The 24155-nt window shown below is 44.3% G+C and overlaps 3 protein-coding genes across 5 annotated transcripts in view; all 3 read right to left on the bottom strand.

Annotated features, from left to right (window-relative positions):
* Positions 1-114: 114 nt before the first annotated feature.
* LOC122543911 (uncharacterized) lies at positions 115-15795 on the bottom strand. Its single transcript, XM_087983633.1, has 4 exons — positions 15670-15795; positions 14451-14553; positions 4381-4485; positions 115-1404 (listed from the first exon to the last, which is right to left on the bottom strand). The coding sequence occupies exon 4, from the start codon at positions 1295-1297 to the stop codon at positions 260-262; it is 1038 nt and encodes a 345-aa protein (XP_087839759.1). The 5' UTR covers positions 1298-1404; positions 4381-4485; positions 14451-14553; positions 15670-15795; the 3' UTR covers positions 115-259.
* A 4152-nt stretch (positions 15796-19947) lies between these two features.
* On the bottom strand, positions 19948-22401 carry LOC122543921 (uncharacterized; the record flags this gene model as incomplete). The annotated part of the gene is made up of 1 exon (XM_043682851.2): positions 19948-22401. A coding segment is annotated over one exon (876 nt), but the record flags the coding sequence as incomplete, so codon positions are not given.
* The window catches only part of LOC122543924 (uncharacterized), an 85011-nt gene continuing 83112 nt past the window's right edge, over positions 22257-24155 (bottom strand). For all 3 annotated transcript variants that reach the window (XR_015754573.1, XR_015754574.1, XM_087983678.1), the window contains one exon: positions 22257-22608. Coding sequence is in view for 1 of the 3 variants with exons in the window: in XM_087983678.1 (XP_087839804.1) it covers positions 22509-22608 (100 nt within the window). In the remaining 2 variants the exon portion in view is untranslated. The remainder of the gene's footprint in view (positions 22609-24155) is intronic.

The raw sequence follows: 24155 nt of genomic DNA, 5'->3' as shown, positions 1-24155 counted from the left end.
GACTCCAGCAGGTCAAGCAGGCAGCTTACCACCACCAAGAGCAACCAGGAATGTAGGTCTAGTCAGCAACGCCCACCTCCCATGAATGAGTAAAAAAGGCTTAAAACATTGCAATTAACACAAAACTGGTTTATTTGACTACAATCCAGAACATTAACACTCATAATAGGGCTACAGCTTATTCCGATCAGCAGAAACAGATGCCAATGAACATGGTTCACGCTCCAATAAGATTAACAGTAAAATCTAATCACCGTAGTTACTTGTGAACTTGCTGGTGTCTCAGCAGGTGGGATGACCGAGTGAATCGCTTCTCACACTGAGGGCAGCTGAACGGTCTCTCTCCACTGTGAACCTGCTGGTGTATGAGCAAGGTAGATGACTGAGTGAAGCCCTTCCCACACTCAGAGCAGGTGTATGGCCTCTCCCCACTGTGAAACCGCTGGTGGATCAACAGGTGGGATGACTGAGTGAATCCCTTCCCACACTCGGAGCAGGTGTATGGCCTCTCTCCACTGTGAAACCGCTGGTGTGTCAGCAGGCTGGATGACTGAGTGAATCCCTTCCCACAATCAGAGCAGGTGAATGGCCTCTCCCCGGTGTGAACGCGCTGGTGTTTTGTCAGATCAGAAGACCAAGTGAATCGTTTCCCACACTTGGAGCAGGTGAATGGTCTCTCCCCAGTGTGAACCCTTTGGTGTCTCAGCAAGCTGGATAGCTGGGTGAATCTTTTGCCACACTTGGAGCACGTGAATGGTCTCTCTCCAGTGTGAGTGCACTGGTGTATGGTGAGGTTAGACGGCCGCTTGAACCCATTTCCGCAGTGAGAGCACCTGAATGGTCTCTCGTCGGTGTGAACATGCTGATGGCGCATCAGTTCCCCAGAGCTTTTAAAGCTCTTCCCACAGTCTGAGCATTGAAAAGGCCTTTCATCTGTGTGAAGTCGCTGATGGCGCCGGAGTTCCCAGGAATTCTTGTAGCACTTTGTGCAGTCTGGGCATTTAAAAGGCTTCTCGCCAGTGTGAACTTGTTGGTGTCTCAGCAGAGTGGACGAGTCGGTGAATCCTTTCCCACACTCCGAGCAGGTGAACGGCCTCTCCCCAGTGTGCCGACGGAGATGGGTTTTCAGCTCAGACGGGTAACTAAATCCCTCCCCGCAGTCCCCACACTTCCATGGCTTCACCCCGTCGTGGCTGCGCTTGTGTCTCGACAGCCCGGATGATCGGCTGAAACCTCGTCCACACAAAGAACATGTGAATGGTTTCTCCCCGCTGTGATTGGGGCTTTTCCCTTCCATGTTCAAAACCAATGATAGTCAGGTTACGATAAACTGGGAGACTCCGTCCAAACCTGTTCCGGTATTTGGGTTAAGGTTCCTGACTGTAGATCCTCTCCTTTTAAACCCTATGAAATTAGTTGAAAATAGAGAGAGAAAAAAAAAATGGGATTGAGAGGGAACCCACAACATCTGTGAAATTGAGCAGAATGAATCTGGGAACTTCTGGGGCCAGCACGAGTGAAAACCGACCATGAAAACTATTGGATTGCATTAAAAACCCAACTGGCTCACTCATGTCCTTCAGTAAAAGGAACTTGCCGCCCAGCCTGGAGCCACGCAATATTCTATGGGAGAACAGAGAGAGTTAGAGAGAGTGGGAGCAAGGCGGGAGAGGAAAGAGAGGAATTTTATATATCTACAGATTGACCAGAACTCTGACAAACTTCCCAACTCTCAACTTCCACCACCTAGAAGGACCAGGTGGGCAGGGGTATACGAACACAATCACCACTAAGTTCCCTCAAACTCACACACTGTCCTGACTTTCCTAACGTTAAGCACTGGTTCAGCAGTAATTTCCTCCATTTTAATCTTGGGAAGACTATAGCTATCCTGCTACAAAAACCACTCCCTCTCTCGCAACTCCATCCCTATTCCTGACCATTGTGTACAGTACTGGACAATGTCATATTTCACCCGAGGATCAGCTTCTAACCATCTGCTGTTTAGATCAGGGTGGTGCTGGAAAAGCACAGCAGGTCAGGCAGCATCCGAGGAGCAGGAAAATCATCAGGGATTCCCGATGAAGGGCTTTTGACCGAAACGGCGATTTTCCTGCTCCTCGGATGCTGCCTGACCTGCTGTGCTTTTCCAGCACCACTCTCATCTAAACTCTGGTTTCCAGCATCTGCAGTCCTCAGTTTGCCTTGTTGACTCTAACCATCTGCTCCAGTCTCATCACCTCCAAGATATTTGTGCTCTTCTAATTCCAGCCCCCTTGACATTCCTGCTTTTATTTGTTTTACCTCGAATGGCTGAGTCTTCAGTTACCAAGACCATAATTTCTGGAATTTACTTCCTAATCCTCTCCCTTTCTCTTCTTCATTTTCCTCCTTTGACATCCTCTTTAACATCTACCTCTCTAACCAGGTTTTTGGTCACCTGTTCCAATTTCCATTATGTTGAGGTTGTACAGGACATTGGTGAGGCCTCTTCTGGCAAACTGTGTCCAGTTCTGGTTACCCTGTTATAGGAAGGATATTATTTAGCTGGAGAGGGTTCAGAAGAGATTTACCAGGATGTTGTCAGGTATGGAAGGTTTTAACTGGAGCGTAGGAGGTTGAGAGCAACCTGGTAGAAGCTTATATAAAAAAAAGAGGTACAGATAGAGTTGATGGTAGTTGTCATTTCCCTAAGATGGGAAATTTCACTCGGGGACACATTTTTAAGGTGAGAGGAGAGAAACTTAAAAAAAAGACAAAATAGGCAATCTTTTTACACAGCGGGTGGTCCGACTGTGGAATAAACTTCCTGAGGAAGTGGTGGATACAGTTACAGTGTTTAAAAGGCATTTGGCTAAGTACATGAATAGGAAAGGTTTGGACGGAAAATGGGCCAGGAGCAGGCAGGTGGGACTAGTTTAGTTTGGGATTATGTTTGGCATGGACTGGTTGGACCGAAGGGTCTGTTTCCGTGCTATCTGACTCTATCTCCTCTGGTGATTCAGTGTCAATGTTACTTTCTATTAGTCTGCTGAAATAGCTTCTATTACGTGGAAGGTGCTAATCAAATGCAAAGTGTTGTTGTTGATTTGGGCATAAACTTCTATTCATTCCTCGTTACTGGGGGAAAATTCTGGAATTCCTGCTGTAACGGTTCTGAGAGAGCACCTGAAACTGCTATGAAATTGCCTGATTCTTAATTTTGTTTTGAGGATTTGTGTTTGAAGCAAAGTGGACAGTGGACATTAGAAAATGTCATATTTCACAATTTGTTTTTTTTTAAAGAAAACGTGTGAGAAACAGGACATTTTCTTTGAAGACATTTCTTAAGCTATGCGTGAGTTCTTGGATGTTGGGAGTTAGCTTTCTTTTTCACTTTTGGTGAACAGTCTGTTTATAAAGCTACTCCCAGTTCATTCTTGCCTTTCTGAGAGAGCCATTTTTTGAGGATTCAGCATTATAACTGAAACATTGAACCAACTGTCCTCTGAAAAGCCACTAAAAGTAATTATTTTTCCTGTTTCCTGCATCTGCAAAGGCCTGTGTTTAGTGACACCCATCTATGTGTGTCAAGATAGTGACTGAAAACCATCTTGAACATTTCTTACTTTATCCTTTTTACCATCATGAGCTTGCAATTAGTTTCTCTGTCCTAATTACCTTGTGTATGCGTGTTGGGTTTTTTTGAAGGATAAATGCTTATCCTGTAATGTTTCATACTGCGTGTTAATCAAATTTGTTAATCACTGTGAGATAAATCTTGTTTTTGAAAATAAACCAATTGTTTTATTGATTCTGAAGGGTCACTGCATCCAAAACACTGACTCTGCCTTCTCTCTACAGGTGCTGCTCGATCTACTGAATTTGCAAGCATTCTCTGGTTTTGTTTCAGATTTCTAGTGTCCACAGTTCTTTGTTTTTTTTTTAAAATTTCAATAGTTTTACTGTTTAGCAAATAAATATGGTTGGCGAATTTGTATTTTAAATTGAATGTAGGCAAAGTATAAAACAGGCCATATCAGGAACTGGGTAAAGCTTTGAAATTGATGTGATTGGTGAGGTGGTGGCTCGAGAGAGAGAGAGAGACACACACACAGCACACTCTCCAACCCTGGGTATTCCACACCAGATGCTGCAGTAGTTCAAGAAGGTGAAACACCCATCTTCTCTATGGGTAACCTGGGGAGTCACTATGTCTGCTGGAATTCTTTGCCAAACAGCAGGGAAATGAAAGAAGCTGATTCACTCCTGTGGAGAGGCAGGATAGGTGCAATGGGCTGAATAGTCTCTTTCTGTATTGTAATCATTACATGATTCTGTGATTCAACGAAAGGGGATTAGCACTTGGGAGCAGGAACAAATTCTGCAACCAACACCCACCTTCACACAAACCAGCTCTTCATTGTCCTGTCTGTATTTCCAGTCTCGGTTCTCTGAACAACGCCTGCAACCAAATCATAGCGAAATACTGCAGCTCCTAGAAATCTGCAATTAAAAAAAAATAGAAAATGCTGCTGTTCAGACAGTATCGATGGAAGAAGAAATAGAATTAAAAATTGGGCATCAGCAGAATCAGTTAGGGTAATGAAAATGTTGAAGAACTTGATGGTTTTTACAAGCTCAGAAACGAATCAGAAATGGACTATTGTGCAGCACAAACAATTCCTGACTTTAAAACATACTGTCAGAAAATAGAGTTGGCAAGAAGGCAGTACAGAGGAACCTCGATTATCCGAACGACACGGGTAGGGAGTATTTTGTTCGGATGATTGAATACCGGATAACACAGTTTAGCCAAGCATCGGGACCTTGTGATCTTGTTCAGATAACCCAAAATTTGGATAATTGACATTCGGATAATGGAGGTTCCTCTGTATATGGTCGAAAATAACAGTTAAGTACTCAACTACAATAAGCCCATCACTTGCAACAGAGGATATACGACAATGATGGAGAGGCACAGATGTCAAAAAGAGCAATGGATTGACGTGAATGGAGATTCCCCGGAAAGGAGTCACACCAACCCTGCAGCATGACATCTCTCAGAAATAACACAGTGCAAACCTGAAACCTCTGCACTGTCGATGAATTGTGAAAATTTGAAACAATTGCACCAATTTCTGTTTTAAAATGCCTTATTCGAGCCTACAGCCCGAAGAGACAATGCTGCAAAGTTACCATCTGTGGGATTATGACTGAACCCGTCTAATCGGATTCCCCAATGAATGCAGTTGGAACGATATCAGAAGCACTGAAGTCAGGGGAAGATCTGACTGTTCAGGAACTATTCCATGTACAGTGAGGATGTCACCACACAACTGTCAGCGCATGATGACATCATACAGATAAACACAAAGAATATGGGTGTGTGCAAACCAGTGATCACCATCCATCATGAAGGATGACGAATTTGAGAAGGTGAGTGGGATGATAAGTTAGTTTACGGATGAGACAAAGATTGGCCAGGTGGTTTACAGTGAGGAGGAAGGTGGAAGGTATTGGGTTACAGGAAGATATACTTACAGATTTATTAGATGAGCAAATCATTAGCAGATGGAATTTAACCCTGATTATTTTGAGATGATGTACTTTGTAAGAGGGGACATGTCAGAGGGACTACTCAATGAAGAGCAAGACACTAGAAAGCTTGGAGAAACAGAGGAATGTGGGACTGCTTGTCCACAGATCCGTGAAGGTGGCAGGACAGATTACTTGGGTAGTAAAGGGGGAAAACAGGGCTCTCGCCTTTATCAATGGTGGCACAGATTATAAAAGCAGGAAGGTTATGTTGGAGTTGTACAGAATGATGATTTGGCCACATAGAGTCATGGAGCTGGAAGGATGAAAACAGACCCTTCAGTCTAACTCGGCCATGCCAACCAGATATCCTAAATTAATCACATCCCATTGCCAGCACTGGGCCACATCCCTCTAAACTCTTCCTATTCATATACCCAGCCAGATGCTGTTTAAATGCTGTAATTCTACCAGCTGCCACCACTTCCTCTGGCAGCTTGTTCCATATACGCACCAACCTCTGCCATGTAGGTCCCATTTAAATGTTTCCCTCTCATCTTAAACCTTTGCTCTCTAGTTTTGTACTCCTCTACTCTGGGGAAAATACCTTGGCTATTCATCCTATCCATGTCCCTCATGATTTTATAAACCAGGGAAAATAGTGCCACCCTCAGCCTCTCCCTTTAGCTCAACCCTCCAACCCTGGCAACATCCTTGTACGTTTTTTCTGAACCCTTTCGAGTTTCACAACATCTTTCCCATAGCAGGGAGACCAGAATTAAACACATACTCCAAAAGCAACCTAACCAATGTCCTGGACATCCGCAACATGATCTCCCAACTCCTATACTCAATGCACTGACCAATAAAGGCAAGTATACCCAACCCCTTCTTCACTGTCCTGGCTCTGGGGCACAGTGGGAAAGGGTAAAGCTAAACAGGTCCTTAGTGATAGGAAACTCGATAGGGGGACAGACCGGAGATTCTGAGGCTGCAAATGGGAATGCAGGATGGTTTGTTGCCTCTCGGGTGCAAGGATCCAGGATGTTTTGGAGTGGCTGCAGAACATTCTCAAAGGAGAGGGTGAGCAGCCAGAAGTCACTGTGCACGTTGGCACCAGTAAAATAGGTGGAAATAGGGATGAGATCGTGCAGAGTGATTATAGAGAGCCAGAAAAAAAATGAAAACCCAGGGCTTGGTCAGTGGTAATCTCTGGATTACTTACCGTGCCACATGCTGGTGAGGGTAAGAACAAGAGGATATGGCAGATTCGTGCGTGGCTAAGGAATTGCTGCAGGGGGCAGGGATTCAGATTTCCAGATCATTGGGATGTTTTCTGGGGCCAGGGGGAGTTGTTCAAGAGGGACAGATTACATCTGAACTGGAGGGGGACCATTATCTTGGCGGCCATGTTTGCTAGTGCTACAAGGGAGGGTTTAAACTAGATTGGTGGTGGCGGGGGGGTGATTCTCAACAGCAGGGAGGCACGTGTGAGGCTGGAAGGAAATACAGTAATCAGAAATAGTAATGTGAAGAGACAGGTCTGGCTGGAACACGACAGGGAGCAAGGAATGCCAGTTGGATTAAATTGCATCTATTACAATACAGGTAAGGCTGATGAACTCAGGGCGTGGGATAGGTACATGGCACCGGGCTATTATAGCCATTATAGAAACATGGCTAAGGGAGGGACAGGACTGGCTGCTTTATGTGCCAGGGTACAGGTACTTTAGGCAGGTCAGAGGGGGTGGAATGGGGGGAGGGTGGAATTCCACTTTTGATTAAGGTGAGTATGACAGCAGTAGTCAGAGATGAAATAATTGAAGAGTCATCCAGTGAGGTTTTGTGGGTGGAGCTCAGAAATAAGAAGGGGCTGGTGATGTTACTGGGGTTGTACTATAGGCTCCCAAATCGTCAACGGGAATTAAAGAAAGAAATATGCAGGGAGACTGGGGAGACTTGCAGGAGCAATTGGGTTGTCATAGTAGGGGTTTTTAATATTCCTAACATAGACTGGGACCGACACAGCGTCAAGGGCTTAGATGGGGTGGAATTTGTTAAGTGCGTTCAGGAAAGTTTCCTCAAGCAGTATACACAGGGTCTTACTCGCGAAGGGGCAAAACTCGACTTACTCTTGGGAAACAGGTGACTGAGGTGGCAGTGGGGGAGCACTTTAGGACCTGTAACCCTAGTTCAAATAATTTTGAAATAGTTATGAACAGGGACAAAACTGGTCCACAGGTTCAATTTTAAATTGGGACAAGGTGAATTTTGATGGAATGAGACAGGAGATTGAAGGGGTTGATTGGAGTAGTTTGTTTACAGGCAAAGGGACTGCTGGCAAGTGGGAGGCCTTTAAAAGTGGGAGAGCTAGAGTTTAAGGTCTATATGTTCCTATGAGGGTGAAGGGCAAGGTTGACAGGAATAGGGAACCCTGGATTACAAGAGGTATTGAGGTTCTGACCAGAAAAAGAAGTGTGGTTTAGATACAGGCAGGTGGGATCAAGGGAATCCCTGGAGTTACACAGGGGATACAGGAGTTTACGGGGGCAGTAGACGTAGTGTCTATAGATTTCAGTAAGGCCTTTGATAATGTTCCACAAGGTACCCTGCTCTGGAAGGTTAGATCACATGGAGTCCAGGGGGAGCTGGCAAATTGGGATACACAATTGGCTTGATGGTAGGAAGCAGAGGGTAATGGTGTAAGGATGCTACTGGAGTGCCTCAGGGGTCGGTGCTGGGCCCAATGCTGTTTGCTAGCTGTATCAATCATTTGGACGAGAATGTACGAGGCATCATCAGTAAGTTTGAAGATGACACTAAAATAGACAGTATTGTGGACAGTGAGGAAGGTTCTCAGAAATTAGATTAGATTAGATTAGATTAGATTACATTACAGTGTGGAAACAGGCCCTTCGGCCCAACATGTCCACACCGACCCGCCGAAGCGCAACCCACCCATACCCCTATATTTACCCCTTACCTAACACTACGGGCAATTTTAGCATGGCCAATTCACCTGACCTGCATATCTTTGGACTGTGGGAGGAAACCGGAGCACCCGGAGGAAACCCACGCAGACACGGGGAGAACGTGCAAACTCCACACAGTCAGTCGCCTGAGGCGGGAATTGAACCCGGGTCTCAGGCGCTGTGAGGCAGCAGTGCTAACCACTGTGCCACCGTGCTGCCCACGATGCAGCAGGACCTTGGTCAGCCGGGGACGTGGGCCAAGAAATGGCAAATGGGAGTTTAATACGGACAAGTGTGAGGTCTTGCATTTGGAAAGTCAAATCAAGGCAGGAGTTTCAAGGTAAATGGTAGGCCTTAAGGAGTGTAGTAGAGTAGAGAAACCTTGGATTCAGGTACACGGTTCTTTGAAAGTGGAGTTACAGGGCAGCGAAGGAGGCTTTTGGTACACTGGCCTTCATCAATCAGGACAGTGAGTATAGCAGTTGGAAAGTTATGCTGCAGTTATACAGGACTTTGATGATGCCGCACTTGCAGTATTGTGTTTAGTTTTGGGCACCTTGCTTTAGGAAGGACGTTATTTAACTGAAAAGAATGCAGATGAAATTTACGAGGATGTTGCCAGGACTCATCAGTCCGAGTTACAGGGTGGGGTTGGGCAAGCTCGGACGTTTTTCTTTAGAGCGTAGGAGACTGAGGGGCTATCTTATAGAGGTGTATAAGGTCATGAGAGACATGGATAGGGTGAATGCACTCAGACTTTTTCCCCCAGAGTTAGGGAACTGAGGACTGGAGGATATCAGTTTAAGGTTAGAGGGTAAAGAATAAAAGGGAACCTAAGGGGCAACCTTTTTACACTGAGGGTTGTATGCATACGGAATGAGCAGCAAGCAGGAGTTGTTGAGGCGGGTACATTAACAACATTTAAAAGGCATTTGGACAAATACATGGATAGGAAAGGATTAGAAGGATATGGGCCAAGTGCAGGGAAATGGGTTGAGCGTGGATGGACATTTCGATCGGTATGGACCAGTTTGGGCCAAAGGGCCTGTCTTCGTATTGTAGGACTCAATGACTCTATCTGGGACTCCACTTTCAGGAACCATGAAACTGCACTCCAAAGTCTCTTTGTTCAGCAACACTCCTCAGGACCTTGTCATTAAGTATATAAGTCCTCCCCTGACCTGCCTTTCCAAAATGCAGCAAGTCACATTCATCTAAAGTAAACTCCATTTGGCACACTTGGCCTTTCTGATCAAGATCCCAATGCACTTCTTCGCTGTCCACTGCACCACCAGTTTTGGTGTCAGCTGCAAACTGTTTAAGCATAACTCCTACTTTTACATCCAAATCATTTATATAGATGACAAAAAGCAGTGGATCCAGTACTGATCATTGTGGCACACGACTAGTCACAGGCTTCCAGTTTGAAAAGTGACCCTCTATCACCACCCTATGTCTCTTATCTCTGAGCCAGTTCTGTAACCAAATGGCTAGTTCTCCCTGTATTCCATGTGATTTGACCTTGTTAACCATGAAACAAGTTACAGAAGTCTATGTAGATCATGCCCACCGCTCTACCTTCATCGATCCATTTCATCACTTCTTCAAAAACTCAATCAAGTTCGTGAGACATGATTCCCCACACACAAAGCCATGTTGACTGTCCCTAATCAGTCCTTGCCTTTCCAAATACATGTAAATCTTGTTCCTCAGGATCCGCTCTAACAACTTTGAGTCATAGAAATGCACAATGCAGAAAAAGACCTTTCGGTCCAACTCATCAGACATCCTAAATTAATCTAGTCCTGTTTGACACCATTTGGCCCATTTCCCTCTAAACCATTCTTATTCATATACCCATCCAGATGTCTTTTCAATGTCATACTTGTACTAGCCTCCACCATTTCCTCTGACAGCTCATTCCATACACTCACCACTTTGCATGAAAAAGTTGCCCCTTCAGTCCCTTTTAAATCTTTCCCCTCACCTTAAACCTATGCTCTCTAGTTTTGGACTCTGCACCCGGGGCAAAGAATTTGTTGATTTACCCTATCCATGCTCCTCATGATTTTATAAACCTCTATAAGATCACCCCTCAGCCTTTGACACTCCAGGGAAAACAGCTCCAGCCTATTCAGCCTCTTCCTTTCGCTCAAACCCTCCAAACCTGGCAACATCCTTGTAAATCTTTTTCGAACCCTTTCAAGTTTCACAACATCCTTTCTATAGCAGGGAGACCAGAACTGTATCCAGTATTCCAAAAGTGGCCTAACCTGCGCACTACTGATTTCAGCCTCACAGTTTATCTAAAACCTGAAAATACTGGAAATCAGAAATGATAACAGATATTGCTGAAAAGCTCAGCAGGTCTGGCAGCATCTGTGGTGAGTAATCAACATTAACGTTTCATATTGTTCTGATGAGGGGGGTCACTTGATCTGAAACGTTAACTCTGATTTCTTTCCACAGATGCTGCCAGACCTGCCAAGCTTTTCCAGCAATTTCTGTTTTTGTGACCTATCTATAGTTCCCTGGCTTTTCCTTACCACCTTTCTTAAATAGTGGCACCGTGTTAACTAACCTCCAAAACATCCGGCACCTCACCTGTGGCTGTCAATGATACAAATATTTCAGCAAGGGGCCCAGCAACCACAAGTTCTCGAGTATACCTGATCAAGTTCCGGGAATTTATCCACCTTTATGCGTTTTAAGATGTTCAGCACCTCCGCCTCTGTAATATGGCCTTTTTCCAACATGTCATTATTTACTTCCCCAAATTCTCTAGCTTCCATATCCTTCTCCACAGTAAACACTGACGCAAAATAATTAGAGACAGTGACCATGGCTTTGTGCAGGGCAGGTTTGGTCTTACTAACTTGACTGAATTTTTTTGAGGAGGTGACAAAAGTGATCGATGAGGGTACAGCAGTAGATTATGTTACATGCATTTTAGTAAGGCTTTCACAAGGTTCCTAATGATAGGCTCATCCATAAATTTAAGATACATGGGATCCACGGTTACGTGGCTGTTTGTGATTGAGAATTGGTTTGCCCATAAAAGACAGAAGATAGTGGTGGAAATGTGTTTTTCTGACTGGAGGTCTGTGACTGGTGGTGTTCCACAGGGATCCGAACAGGGGCCTCTGCTGTTTGTGATATATATAAATGACTTAGATGAAAACATAGATGCGTGGATTAGTACGTTTGCAGACAATACAAACATCAGTGGAGTTGTGGACAGTGTAGAAACTTGTTAAAGGATTCAGTGGGATATAGATCAGTTGCAGATATGGGCGGAAAAATGGCAGTTGGAATCTAATCCAGTTAAGTCTTACGTACTGTAGGTTGGGAGATCAAATGTTAAGGAAATATACAGTTAATGGCAGGACACTAAACAGCATTAATGTACAGAAGGATCTTGGGGTTCAAATCCATAGCTCTCTAAAAGAGAGTACAGAAGGTAAAGAAGATGTACATAGCATGCTTTCCTTTACTTGAGTACAAGAGTCAGGAGGTCACGTGCAGCTTTATAGGATTTTGGTTCGGCCACACTTAAGAGTACTGTGTTCGATTCTGGTTGCCGCAGTACAGGAAGGATGTGGAGGTTTTGGAGAGGGCGCAGAGGAGGTTTACCAGGGTGCTGCCTGGATTAGAGTATGAGCTATAACGAGAGGCTAGAGAATCTCAGATTGTTTTCTTTTGAGAGGCAGAGGTTGAGGGGAGACAATAGAAGTTTATAAAATTATGAGATACATAGATATGGTTGATGGTCAGAATCCTTTGCTGAGTTGAAATGTATCATATACATTGAAATGTGTAATGGGGGCACGCATTGAAAGAAAGGGGGAAAGTTCAAAGAAGATGTGAAGGGCAGGCTTTTTTACACAGACAGTGGTAGGAGTCTGGAATGGTGGTGGAGGAGGCAGATACAATAGGGGCCTTTAAGGGACTTGTAGATAAGCACATGAATATGGAAGGAATGGAGGGTTTTGGACCAATGGCAGGCAGAACAGATCAGTTTCATTTGGCATCATGTTCGACACAAAATCGTGGGCCAGTTCCTGTGCTGTACAGTTCGGTGTCCTAAAATACTCACTTAGTATCTCCCCCCACTTCCACACATTGGTGGTCTTGCTGATCTTTAAGATGCCCTGATCTCTGCCTTGTTTCTCTGTTTTCCTTAATGTATTTGTAGAATCCCTTTGGATTCTCCTTAACCGTGTTGGCCAAAGCTATCTCATGTCCCTTTTTGCCCTCCTGATTTCCCTATTAAGTATACTCCTACTGCCTTTATACTCTTCTTGGGATTCACTCAACCTCTGCTGTCTAGACTTGACATATGCTTCCTTCTTTCTCTTAACCAAACCCTCACTTTCTCTAGTCATCCATCATTCCCTATACCCATCAGCCTTGCCCTTCACCTGAACTGCAACATATTGTTTCTGGACTCTCGGTATCTCATCTTTGAAGGCTTCTCACTATTCAGCCCTTCATGTGCAAATATCCACCTCCTACCAATTTTTAAAAGCTCTTTCTCAATACCGTTAAAATTGGCCTTCCTCCAATTTAGAACATTAACTTTTAGATCCAGTCTATCCTTTTCCATTACTATTTTAAAATGAATAGAATAATGAGCACAGGCCCAAAGCCTCATTGACACCACAGTCACCTGCCGTGCCTTATTTCCCAAGAGTAGATCGAGTTTTGCTCCCTGTCTAGTAAGTTCATCCACATATTGAATCAGAAAATTTTCTTGTAAGCACTGAACAAATTCCTCTCCATCCATGCCTTTATCACTATAGCAGTCCCAGTCTAGTTTGGAAAGTTAAAATCCCCTACCATCACCACTCTACTGTTCTTACAGATACCTGAGGTTTTCTTACAAATTTGCTTCTCAGTTGCTTGATGAATATTTGAGGGAGGGTGTCTATAGTACAATCCCAATAAGGTGATCATCCCTTTCTTATTTCTGGAGCACTGTGTGCGAAATAACTCCACCGAGGCTTGTTCCCCGTCACCAAGTCACCCTTTATTGACACACGAACAGTCCTTGACTGTCGTCCTGCCTCAAGCAGAGCCAGGCACCGGAGTGACAATATCTCTGACACGCAAACTTTTTGTGTCAGTTAGGGCTCTTTGATTGAACCAGAGTACCAGCGCCGATCAGGGAACCCATTCTGTAATGAACTGGTGGCTGACCTCATTACAATCACTGCAGCGTGCAGTTCTGGTCACCACACTATAAGAAGGATGTGATTGCAATGAAGGATATTCACCAGAATGTTGCCAGGGATGGAATATTTCAGCCATGAAGAGAGGCTGGATAGGCTCAGGTTTGGAGCAGGGGAGGGGAACCTGATGGAGATGAATAAGAGGATGAGGAGTATGAACAGGATGAATAGAAAACAGCTGTTCCCCTTCATTGAAGGGGCAACAACAATGGGCATACTTTTAAAGTGAAAGGCAGCAGGATGAGAAGGGATTTGAGGAAAATCTTTTTCACCCAAAGAGCGGTGGGGGTCTGGAATGCGCTTGAGATGGGAAACCTCACAATCTTTAAATAGTACTTGTATGAACTCTTGAAGCATCCTGACATGCACAGCTCTGGGCCCAATGCAGGTAAGTGGGACTAATGCAGGTAGTTGTATGCTTCTGACAGCGCAGATCTGATGGACTGAAGGGCCTCTTCTCTACTGTATGATTCAATGAGGTGAGGGTCCTGGAGAGGGTGCAGAGGAGATTTATTGGAATGGGTTGGGGGCTGAGGAAATTTGGTTGCAAATTTAAATTGGAGAAACCGTGGTTATTCTATTTGCAGCAAGGGACTGTGGCAAAGTTCAAATAGGTTTAGATAAGGAGATAAAGAAAAGCTGATCCTATTAGCTGATTGTAAGAGGAGAGTGGAATATGAGGAAGGAGTGGTATGCAGTGTGTGACCATAAGCTAATATTCAATGCTTACACTGAAAATCTGGTAACACCCAGTTCCTAATGAAGTGACTAACTCAGATCTTGATTTGACGTTTAATTTTCAGTTTCCTTTCTGAAAATCCTCTTCCAGTATCCTGCAAAAGAGATTCACAAAAACCATCACTACCAGGCCAGGACAGAAATTCAGAAGGGTCAAATATTTCTTTGGGTTTGAGTTTGTTGTATATAAATCCTCCCATTCTGACACCCCCAGAGGAAGACCGTTGAACCTCTAACCCTGTCACTCTAGGAGAAAAATGGACAAAATTCTCTTCTCCTGTATCCTCATCCAGATGGCCATACATGTATTCTGTTCCGCATTTCCTCTTTTTATCATCAGCTGTTCCGGGTCATGATGTTTTACTGCTGTGGATGTTCATATTACTGATCACAGCTCAGTTCATTCAGGCAGAACACTGGCTGGCATTATTGCCTCACAGTGCCTGGGAGCTGGGGCTGATTCCGCTGTCGGGGGAGAAAGTGAGGACTGCAGATGCTGGAGATCAGAGCTGAAAAATGTGTTGCTGCAAAAGCGCAGCAGGTCAGACAGCATCCAAGGAGCAGGAGAATCGACATCGATTCTCCTGCTCCTTGGATGCTGCCTCACCTGCTGCGTTGATTCCACTGTTGGGCAACTATCTGTGTGGTGCTTGCACATTCTCTCTGCATATGCATGGGGGTTTCCTCTGAGTGCTCCAATTCCACCCCCCCCCCCCCGAGTCCAAAATCGTGCACTGGTCATGCCAAATTGCTCATAGTGTCCAGAGTTGTGCAGACTGGCGGGCGGGGGCGGCGCCATCGTAAATGCAGGGTAGGGATTGGGATGGTCTTTGGAGGGTCGGTGTGGATGCCATGGGCCGAATGGCCTGCTTCCAAGGTGTAGGCATTCAATGACACAGGGAAACCAGAGATCATGATTTACCTCTCTTTGCTTCTCTACCGACGCTCTGCTTCATCAGCAATACACTGCGACTCAAGGACTTATGCAGCTTCGTGGACAAATTGTGGCCATTCTGAAACTGCACCTTGGAATGTCAAAGTCATTGAAACAATTGCCCCGCAAAAAGATGGCGGCCGCGCATCCTTCCCGGCATACATTGCTCCCAACAAAAATGGCGGCCGTTAGCTCGGGCCTAACGCTGGAAGCCGCGGCCTCACTCTGTGTAAACAAGTGGACCAGAAAACCTACTCCGAGGGGGGCTGGGACTTACGCAACATGTTTAATAAACCTCCCCATCCATCAATCGGGTCCATCGCTCCCTCGGCACCGCCTTTTTTTTCTCATCGTTTACGGAGTCGACATTAGGGCTTTCACCCATCGCCCGCGATCACTCCGCGCATGCTCCGTACACGCCAACACAGTGCGCATGCTCCGTACACGCCAACACAGTGCGCATGCGCTCCTGCTGTTGGGTCCAACCAAGAGCTGGGAATGCTGGGTAACAGAGAACATGAGGCACTGGAGATAACAAGAGGGTCATGCATGGGGAGACAGCAAGCCAACGTTTCTAGTCTAGGTGACTCTTCATCAGAGCTGGAGAGAAGTGTGGAGGGTGGTGCTGGGGGAAAAAAAAAAGATGTTGATTATGGCAGCACAACGATGTGTCCAACTGCTAGATTGGAAAGGGCAGGCAGCCCCACTAGAGTGGGGAATGGGCGAGGGGACATAGTGCCAGGGAATATAACCAGTAAAGCTAAAAGAAAGTGCATGAGTGGGTTCACAATGAAGGTGTTGAACTCAATGTTGAGCCCAGAAGTTTGTAAAGTGCCTAGTTTGAAGATGAAATGTTGCTCCTCAAGTGGTGCTGTAATTTGTTGGAGCATTGTACTATGCCAAGGACAGATAATTTAGGCATGCAAGCACAATGCTGTGTCAAAACGACTATTTAGTGGAAGGTTGGGGTCATGCTTGGTGCATGGGCCGGAGATATTCTGCAAAGTGGTCACCCAGTCTGTTTGATTTCTCCAATGTAGAGTAGGCCACATTGGCTGCAGAACATACAATACACAAGTTTGGAGGAGGTACAGATGAAATGTTGCTTCACCTGGAAAGACTGTTTAGGTCCTTGAATGGGGAGTAAGGAGGAGGTGAAGGTGCGGGTGTGGTTACATGAGAAGGTGCTGTGGGAAGGGTGGGGCACAGAAGTTAATGTTGGTGATTGAAGAATGAACCCATTCCTTTGCTTACTTTTAGCTTTTCTTGTTACTTTCTCTGTCACCATGTCTCCACCTCCAGTAAGACTGCCAGTACTTTCCATTCTGGCAGTTGGACATACCATTGTTCTGCCCTTCTCACATTCTGATCACTTAAGCTGAACTAACAACATCCTTTTCCCCCAGCACTCCAATCCTGCCCTCCCCACTATTGTGTAAGTGCTGCTCCCTCCACACTGCCCTTCAGCTCTGATGAAGAATTATCTAGACTCAAAACATTAGCTTGCTTTCTCTCCATGAATGCTGCCTGACCCGCTGCGATCTCCAGGTCAATTTGTTTCCAATATAGATTGAAGCATCGGCAGTAATTTGCTCCTACCTCTGCTGGGTAACAGACCTGGCACTGAAGACTTGATGTCTTGTAACGTGATTTATTTTTGTTGTATTTCAGTACAGACAGAGGAAGAGAAAGCTAAATGAAAAAACTAGGCATCAAATTTTACTGGAAGCTGTCAGCAGGGCGACAATACATCAGGTGAGCCACGCACACCTCCTTTGTATTGAAAATCCTTATTATGAATATATATATAAACAGTGCAACATCCTGGGGATTACAACTGATCAAAAACTGTTTGCATCAGCCATATAGATACTGTGGCTACAAAAGTAGGTCAGAAGCTCAGATATTTCGGGGTTAATAAATCACCTCCTGTCTCCTAATACCCATCCATCATCATCAAGGCAACTATGTGATCAAATATTCTCTGCTCATCTTGAACAATGCAGCTCCAACAGCACTCAAGACGACACCATCCAGAACAAAATATGGATGGATTGCCAATCCCTCGATTCCCTTCAACACCAATGCACAGTAGCAGCACATTTTAGCATGTACAAGATGTACTGTAATAACTCACTGAGGCTCTTAAAACACACCTAAACCCACAACCACCACCACCTAGACAGAGTTCCATAGGTTCAAGATAGTGTCACTACCTGAAGTACCTGTCCAAGCCATACACCATTCTGACTGAGAACGATATCACTCACCCTTCACTGACACTGAGTCAACATCTTGGTATTCTCTTTCTCACAGCACTAACCCTAATTACCCAATCCACCCTCCTAGTGCTGTACATCTCGATTATTCAGATTCATTCAGCTAAATTTTACAATTTGCCTTTGTGTTTTTATGAAATCTTTCTCACTTTTTTTTCCTGTTTTAAATCAATTTTACAAACCAAGTAATTGGGAGGATTTTCAGTTGTGAAAGTCAAGTCATCAGGATTTGATGAAGTGTCTAATTCATTATAATCTGAATAGCGTAGCATTTTAAAACTGTAAGAAAACAGCCAGTTCACAAGTCTCATCACACTGAGGAGACACCCAGACATTTGGGGACTGAGAAGGGATCAAGTTACTCATCAAAGCTGGAAATGCACTGATGTGCACACACTGTGAATAAGCCATTCAGCTGTTGAGTGTAGGAAGTGATTCATTCAATTATCCATCCTGCTGACCCACCAACGACGTCTACCTGGGGACAAATCATTCAACTGTTTAGTGTAGAGGAGGGAATTTCCTCATTGATCCCACCTGCAGACACACAAAATGATAATGAGGAGATGCTGTTCACTTTGAGCGTGGGGAGGAATTCATTGTCAGATAAACTGCTTGAAACATGAGCGTTTATACTGGTAAAATATCTCTTGAGTGCCCAGACTGTGGGAAATGCTGTGCAGGTTCTGAGGACCGGATGTCTCGTCAATGTGTTCTCGTTGTGGTACTGAGTTCAGGTGACAATTGCTACTCACCGCAGGCTGGCACGCTCACAATAGGGAGAAGTAGTTCACTTTGCTCATGCATGGAAACAGATTCATTTAGCCATCCATTTGCCTTAAACACCACTGAAATCATACCAGGGAGAGATCACTGATATGCCTAGAACGCGGCAAATGCTTTAAAGGTTCCAGGGAACTGATGTCCCATCAACATATTCAGATTTGTTCAGGGGCTGTCATGAGGGACTGTGTCAGCAATGGACGGCCCATATACAAACCATTCCATCGGACAGAGACTCGTGAGCAGTTAGGAAATTATAAGAAACAGTGATGAATGATCAACAGATATTTTTTTACACGGTGGAAGGTTTGAGTTGGAGTTCCTCTGTGGTTGGCGTCGAGACCCTTTCCTGACATGTTAATAATCTGAAATTTTGTCCAATGCACAATTTCATACTTTGCAGACAGTAGGAGACTTGGGAGAATAGTAAGCTCCGAGGATGGTGAACAACCTGAAAATAATACTGATAAATTGAAGGAGTTGAAGTTCAGAAAGAACATGGACAGTACAAAATCAAGGGTAAGTACTCTACAGGGAGCATTAGCAGAGGGTCCTAGATGTAAATGTGCATCAATCATTAAAGATGGCAGCACAGATAAGGAGAGCCATTAATGAAGCTTATGGTATCCTAGGTTTTGTTATTCGCAGTATAGATTAGAAGAGGTTATGTAGAGCTTATGTAAGGCACAACTGCAACCTCAGTTGGAGTATTATGTACAGGTCTGGGTGCCCACTTCAGGAAGAATAAGAACTCATCGTAAAAAGTGCAGAAGAGCTTTACAGGAATGGTTTCAAGGATGAGGAATTTGTTATAAAGACAATGTCAAGAAATTGGGACAGAAGGTTAAGAGGTTTGGTTGAAGTTTTCAAAATCAAGAGGGTCTGGATGGAAACGGTTTCTGTTTAGACGTGGATTGAGAACTGAAGGGCATAACTTGAAAGTGAAATGCAAAGGGATAGAAACCTTGTTCACAGCTGATAGTTAAGGTCTGGAATGCACTGCCTGGAAGTGCGGCAGTGTCAACTTTAACCAAGACATTCAAGAGGGGGAAATCAGATAATTATACGAATAGCATTAATGTGCAGGGCTCAGTGGACAGGCAAGAAAATGACACTGTTGTGTTGTTCCTTTGGACAGCCCTGTGCAGATACAATGGGCGGACTGATCTCCGAATGCATCGCAACAATTGAGATTCTGTTTTTATCTTTCAATGCAATCTACTGCCGGGCTCTTCAGTCCACACAGCCTGATCAGATTCACCACATAGATCAGTCATATTGTGATGGATGGCAAGCCTGTTACAAAGCAGGAATCAGAAAGTAGTTACTCAAGGAAGTAAAAGATTGGAAAGTGGTGTTCCACAGGGAAAAAAAATGAACGCTCAGTTATTGACAATTTACATGAGAATGAGCATCAGAAATATAAACCCCAATTTTACAGCGTGGGAACAGAATTTCAGTAAAATCATAAACAGAAATTTAAAATGTGGTAGCACAGTTCATTACATCTTTAATTCAATTGCTAACTGAACAAATCACAAAGAAGTGATAAACTGCTTTATTTATTAATTGATTATTATATTTAGAGGTAAAGTTAACACTGAGGAGGACTACTATAAAGTCCTGGTTACTGACATGTACACATCAATACAGTGAGGAATTCTTGGTAACATGCTGCAGATCCCAATTTATTTGGTGATCAAACATCCATTGTATCATTGCACCAGCATTTAAAGCTCCTGTGAACTCTTCAATTTGCTATTAATATGCATTGATTGGATAAGAAAAATGGATCATTCATGAGATATGGGCATCGCTGGCTAGGCTGGTACTTAATGCCCAGCCCTACTTGGCCAGCAGATGGTAGATGAAGTGGTAGAGGTGAGTATAATTATAAATTTAAAAGACATTTGGACAGGTTCATGAATAGGCAAGGTTTAAGAGATGTGGGCCAAACACAGACAAACAGGACTAGACAGCTTCAATTTAGGAAACTTGGTCGGCTTGGACAAGTTGGACCGAAGAGTCATAGAGCAACAGACCCCATGGTGATGTTAAGCTACCTTCTTGAAACGCTGCAGGTCATATGGTGTAGGGACACTCACAACGCTGATTGAGGGGGTGGAGTTCCAGGAGTTTGACCCAGCACAGTGAAGGAACAGCAATTTACTTCCAAGGCAGGATGGGCGAGTGTCTCATGGGGGAACTTGCTGGTGCAGATGTTACCATGTATCTGTTACCGTTGCCCTTCTAAAAGGTAACAGTTGCAGGTTTGGAGGTGAGTTACTCACTGTCGAATTGCCAATCTCTGACCTATTATTGCTTAATGTGAAAAGCACTATATAAATACAAGCAGTTGTTGATGCGGGTTTAAAACAGTTGCCTCAGGACTGTCACAAAAACACATCAAAAACTTCGCCGATGATCGTCCTCATTTTTAAAGGTGGAAACGTAATCCTGCCGTTTCAGTTTAGTCAGGAACACTGCACAGCTTTACACCAATCTCTGATTTAACAGAATGTGTCCACTATTCCTGTTTAGAAACACTGCTATAATAGAGCTTCTCCTCTATTGTGTGGAGGTCGGAATGATGATAGTTACAAAACAGAAATCAGAGGCTGGATTCACAGGGGCTTTGGAACAGTCTTTCCATCCATTGATGCTCTGTGGCTTTTCACATCACACAGCCTGATCTTGGTAAACGTGAAAATATATTGTACAGAAGCAACTGTCACATATTGCTTACACACCTTCAAATTAATCCACAAAGGGGTCTTTGTTGCAGTGAAGAGATGAAAAAGACTAAAATACCGTCCCTCCCAGAGTGACTCTGAAGGACAATGGCCAGGCTGATACTCTGTTCCTGTTCTACATTCTTTTCCGAGCTCCCACGCAGGTGGGAGAGAGAAAACAAATTACAACAATGCGTTTGATATTTATCTAGAATAATAAGCAGCAAACTGTTTATCTTGTTTTCAAAATCAGTATAAAGAAACCAACTTGTCAGAATGAAAGAATTCAATCCTTAACATGGGCAACAGTAACAATAGCTGCTGAAACCACCCCTGTCATCACTTGTGAATTCGCTGGTGTGTCAGGCAGGAGGATGACTGTGTGAAAGCCTTCCCACACACAGAGCAGGTGTATGGTCTCTCCCCAGTGTGAACTCGCTGGTGTATCAGCAGATCCTTTTTGCATTTAAAGGTCTTTTCACAGTCAGAGCACTGGAAAGGCCTATGGTCGGTATGAACAAGTTGATGTGTCAGAAGGTGGGATGATCGAGTAAATCCCTTTCCACATATGGAACAGATGAACGGCCTCTCCCCAGTGTGAACACGCTGGTGTATCAGTAGGTCAGATGAATTGGTGAATCCTTTCCCACACAAGGTACAGGAGAACGGTCTCTCCCCAGTGTGAATGCGGTGATGTGTCAGCAGTTTGGATGGTCGATTAAATCCTTTCCCACAGATAAAGCAGGTGAACGCACTCTCCCCAGTGTGAGTGCGCTGGTGTTTCAGAAATCTGGACAGTCGGTTAAATCCTTCCCCACAGAAGGTACAGGAGAATGGACTTTCCCTCGTGTGAATTTGCTGGTGTTTCAGCAGGTAGGACGACTGAGTGAATCCCTTCCCACACACAGAGCAGGTGAAAGGCCTCTCTCCACTGTGAGTTTGCTGATGCCTCAGAAAGTTCGACGACTGACTAATTGCCTTCCCACAGACAGAGCAAATGAGTGAACTTTGCTCCGTGTGAAGTTGCTTGTGTCTGAGAAGGTTGGATGAATGAGTGAAGCCCTTCCCGCACACAGAGCACGTAAATGGCCTCTCTCCAGTGTGGCTGCGTTGGTGAATTTCCAGTTTCGATGGGGAACTGAATCCCTTCCCACAATCGCCACATTTCCACGGCTTCTCCGCGGTGCTGGTGTCCTCGTGTCTCTCCAGGTTGGATGATCAATTCACACCTCCTCCCCACACAGTTTCTCCAACTGTGAGTGCTGTGATGTTTCTTCAGACTTTGCAATCAGTTAAAACATTGCTCCTTGAATATCAAATGTTCAGTGATACACAGTCACTGCTGCATTGAGTGAATCGGTCAGATTTTGATGGGATATTTGGTTTGAGATTCGTATCTGCAAAGTCTTCCTTCCAAAAATCCTACAAAAGGAGTTTACAAAAGTCAGTTCAGGATAGAAATACAGAACAGCGAATTTGAGATTTTAACCACTTTATCATGCTAATGGTGTGTGGGTGTCACAGGTAAGGCCAGTAATTGTCCATTCTAACAGATTAGATTAGATTAGATTAGATTAGATTACTTACAGTGTGGAAACAGGCCCTTCGGCCCAACAAGTCCACACCGACCTGCCCACACATTCCCCTACATTTACCCCTTCACCTAACACTACGGGCATGGCCAATTCACCTAACCTGCACATTTTTGGACTGTGGGAGGAAACCAGAGCACCTGGAGGAAATCCACGCAGACACGGGGAGAATGTGTGGAGCTTGCACAGTCAGTTGCCTGAGGCGGGAATTGAACCCGAGTCTCTGGCGCTGTGAGGCAGCAGTGCCATCGTGCCACCCCGGGCAGAGGAGTTGGTATGTGTAAAGTTGTAAAATGTGGAAAGCATTGAACGGTCCCTTTAAAAGATGTTTTTTTTCCTGTTCTTAGCATTAAAACTGATTTGTAGCAGCAGTCTGAGTTTGCTAGTACACAGAGCACTCAGATTGAAACATTTCATATCAAAAGATCGAGCAGAAGCTTTATCAAGGCAACAGGTTTTGAATTTAGCCAATCAATTTAAATCAGGCCCTTAGCTACCAAAAACTCATTAAATTTAAATCTGATGGTTTTGACAACCGAGGATCAATCTGACTGTAAAAATCGATAGGTCATCAAGGCTATAAAAGGAGGGAGCAGTTGAAAAATTGGCAGAGCTAACTGCCATCTGCCAGAGTTAACAGCTCTCAGCTCTTAGAGAAAGCACCATCCATATACCACGGTACTGCGGCACATCATCTATAGTCCTGACAGAACAATCTACAGAGAAAGCACTCCTGCCAGAGAGAGCTTGATGGAAGAAAGCACAGAAAATTCCAGAAGACACGTAATCTGGCTGTAATTTCAAGAGACTAAATTATGGGGTTTTTTTGTATATGAGTGGAATTCTTATTTATTGGTACAGCATACCATAAGTGTCTTGTTTTATTCGGGAATTGTTAGTAGTTAGAGCAGATTTATTTGGTTTGTTACTAATTTAGTTCGGTTGTTCACTGTTAGAGTTAGATAGATAAATTGTGCACTTGTTGATGGTGAAGTGAATGCCAGGGATTTCTTCTATTTAACCACTAAAAGTTGCTGAAAAAAATGGATTATGCATCTTCTCCCACTCCTTTTAATAGATTGTAGGGTGAAGTGCTCCCCTTTCAGGTGATTTAGTTTTAATTCTCAGAGAAGATGTCAACCTCGGCTTTGTAACAGAATGGGGGCTTGGGTCCGAGATCTGGACAGATTTGAAAGGATTAGGGTACGATAGGTCCCAGACTTGGAGATTAGTGGTCTAGATCTATAGTTAAAACTTAAGTAGGAAGTGGAAATCTGTTTAAATTTGGTTGCTTGTTGTTAGTTAAATCAAAAGTGGGGAAATGGCTCTTAACATTGCTAAAGAGGTTCTGGGGTTGAAGATGCTTCCCAAATTTGC

This window comes from Chiloscyllium plagiosum, unplaced genomic scaffold (genome assembly GCF_037043375.1).
Source record: "Chiloscyllium plagiosum isolate Xiang-an unplaced genomic scaffold, Cpla_swu_hap1 HiC_scaffold_46, whole genome shotgun sequence".
NCBI lineage: Eukaryota > Metazoa > Chordata > Chondrichthyes > Orectolobiformes > Hemiscylliidae > Chiloscyllium > Chiloscyllium plagiosum.
Note: the sequence above shows the minus strand (reverse complement) of the source record. Positions and strands in the feature narration are given on the sequence as shown.

Excerpts from the sequence above, each read along its gene's own strand:
- LOC122543911 (XM_087983633.1), bottom strand. The coding sequence starts at position 1,297 with ATGGAAGGGAAAAGCCCCAATCACAGCGGGGAGAAACCATTCACATGT.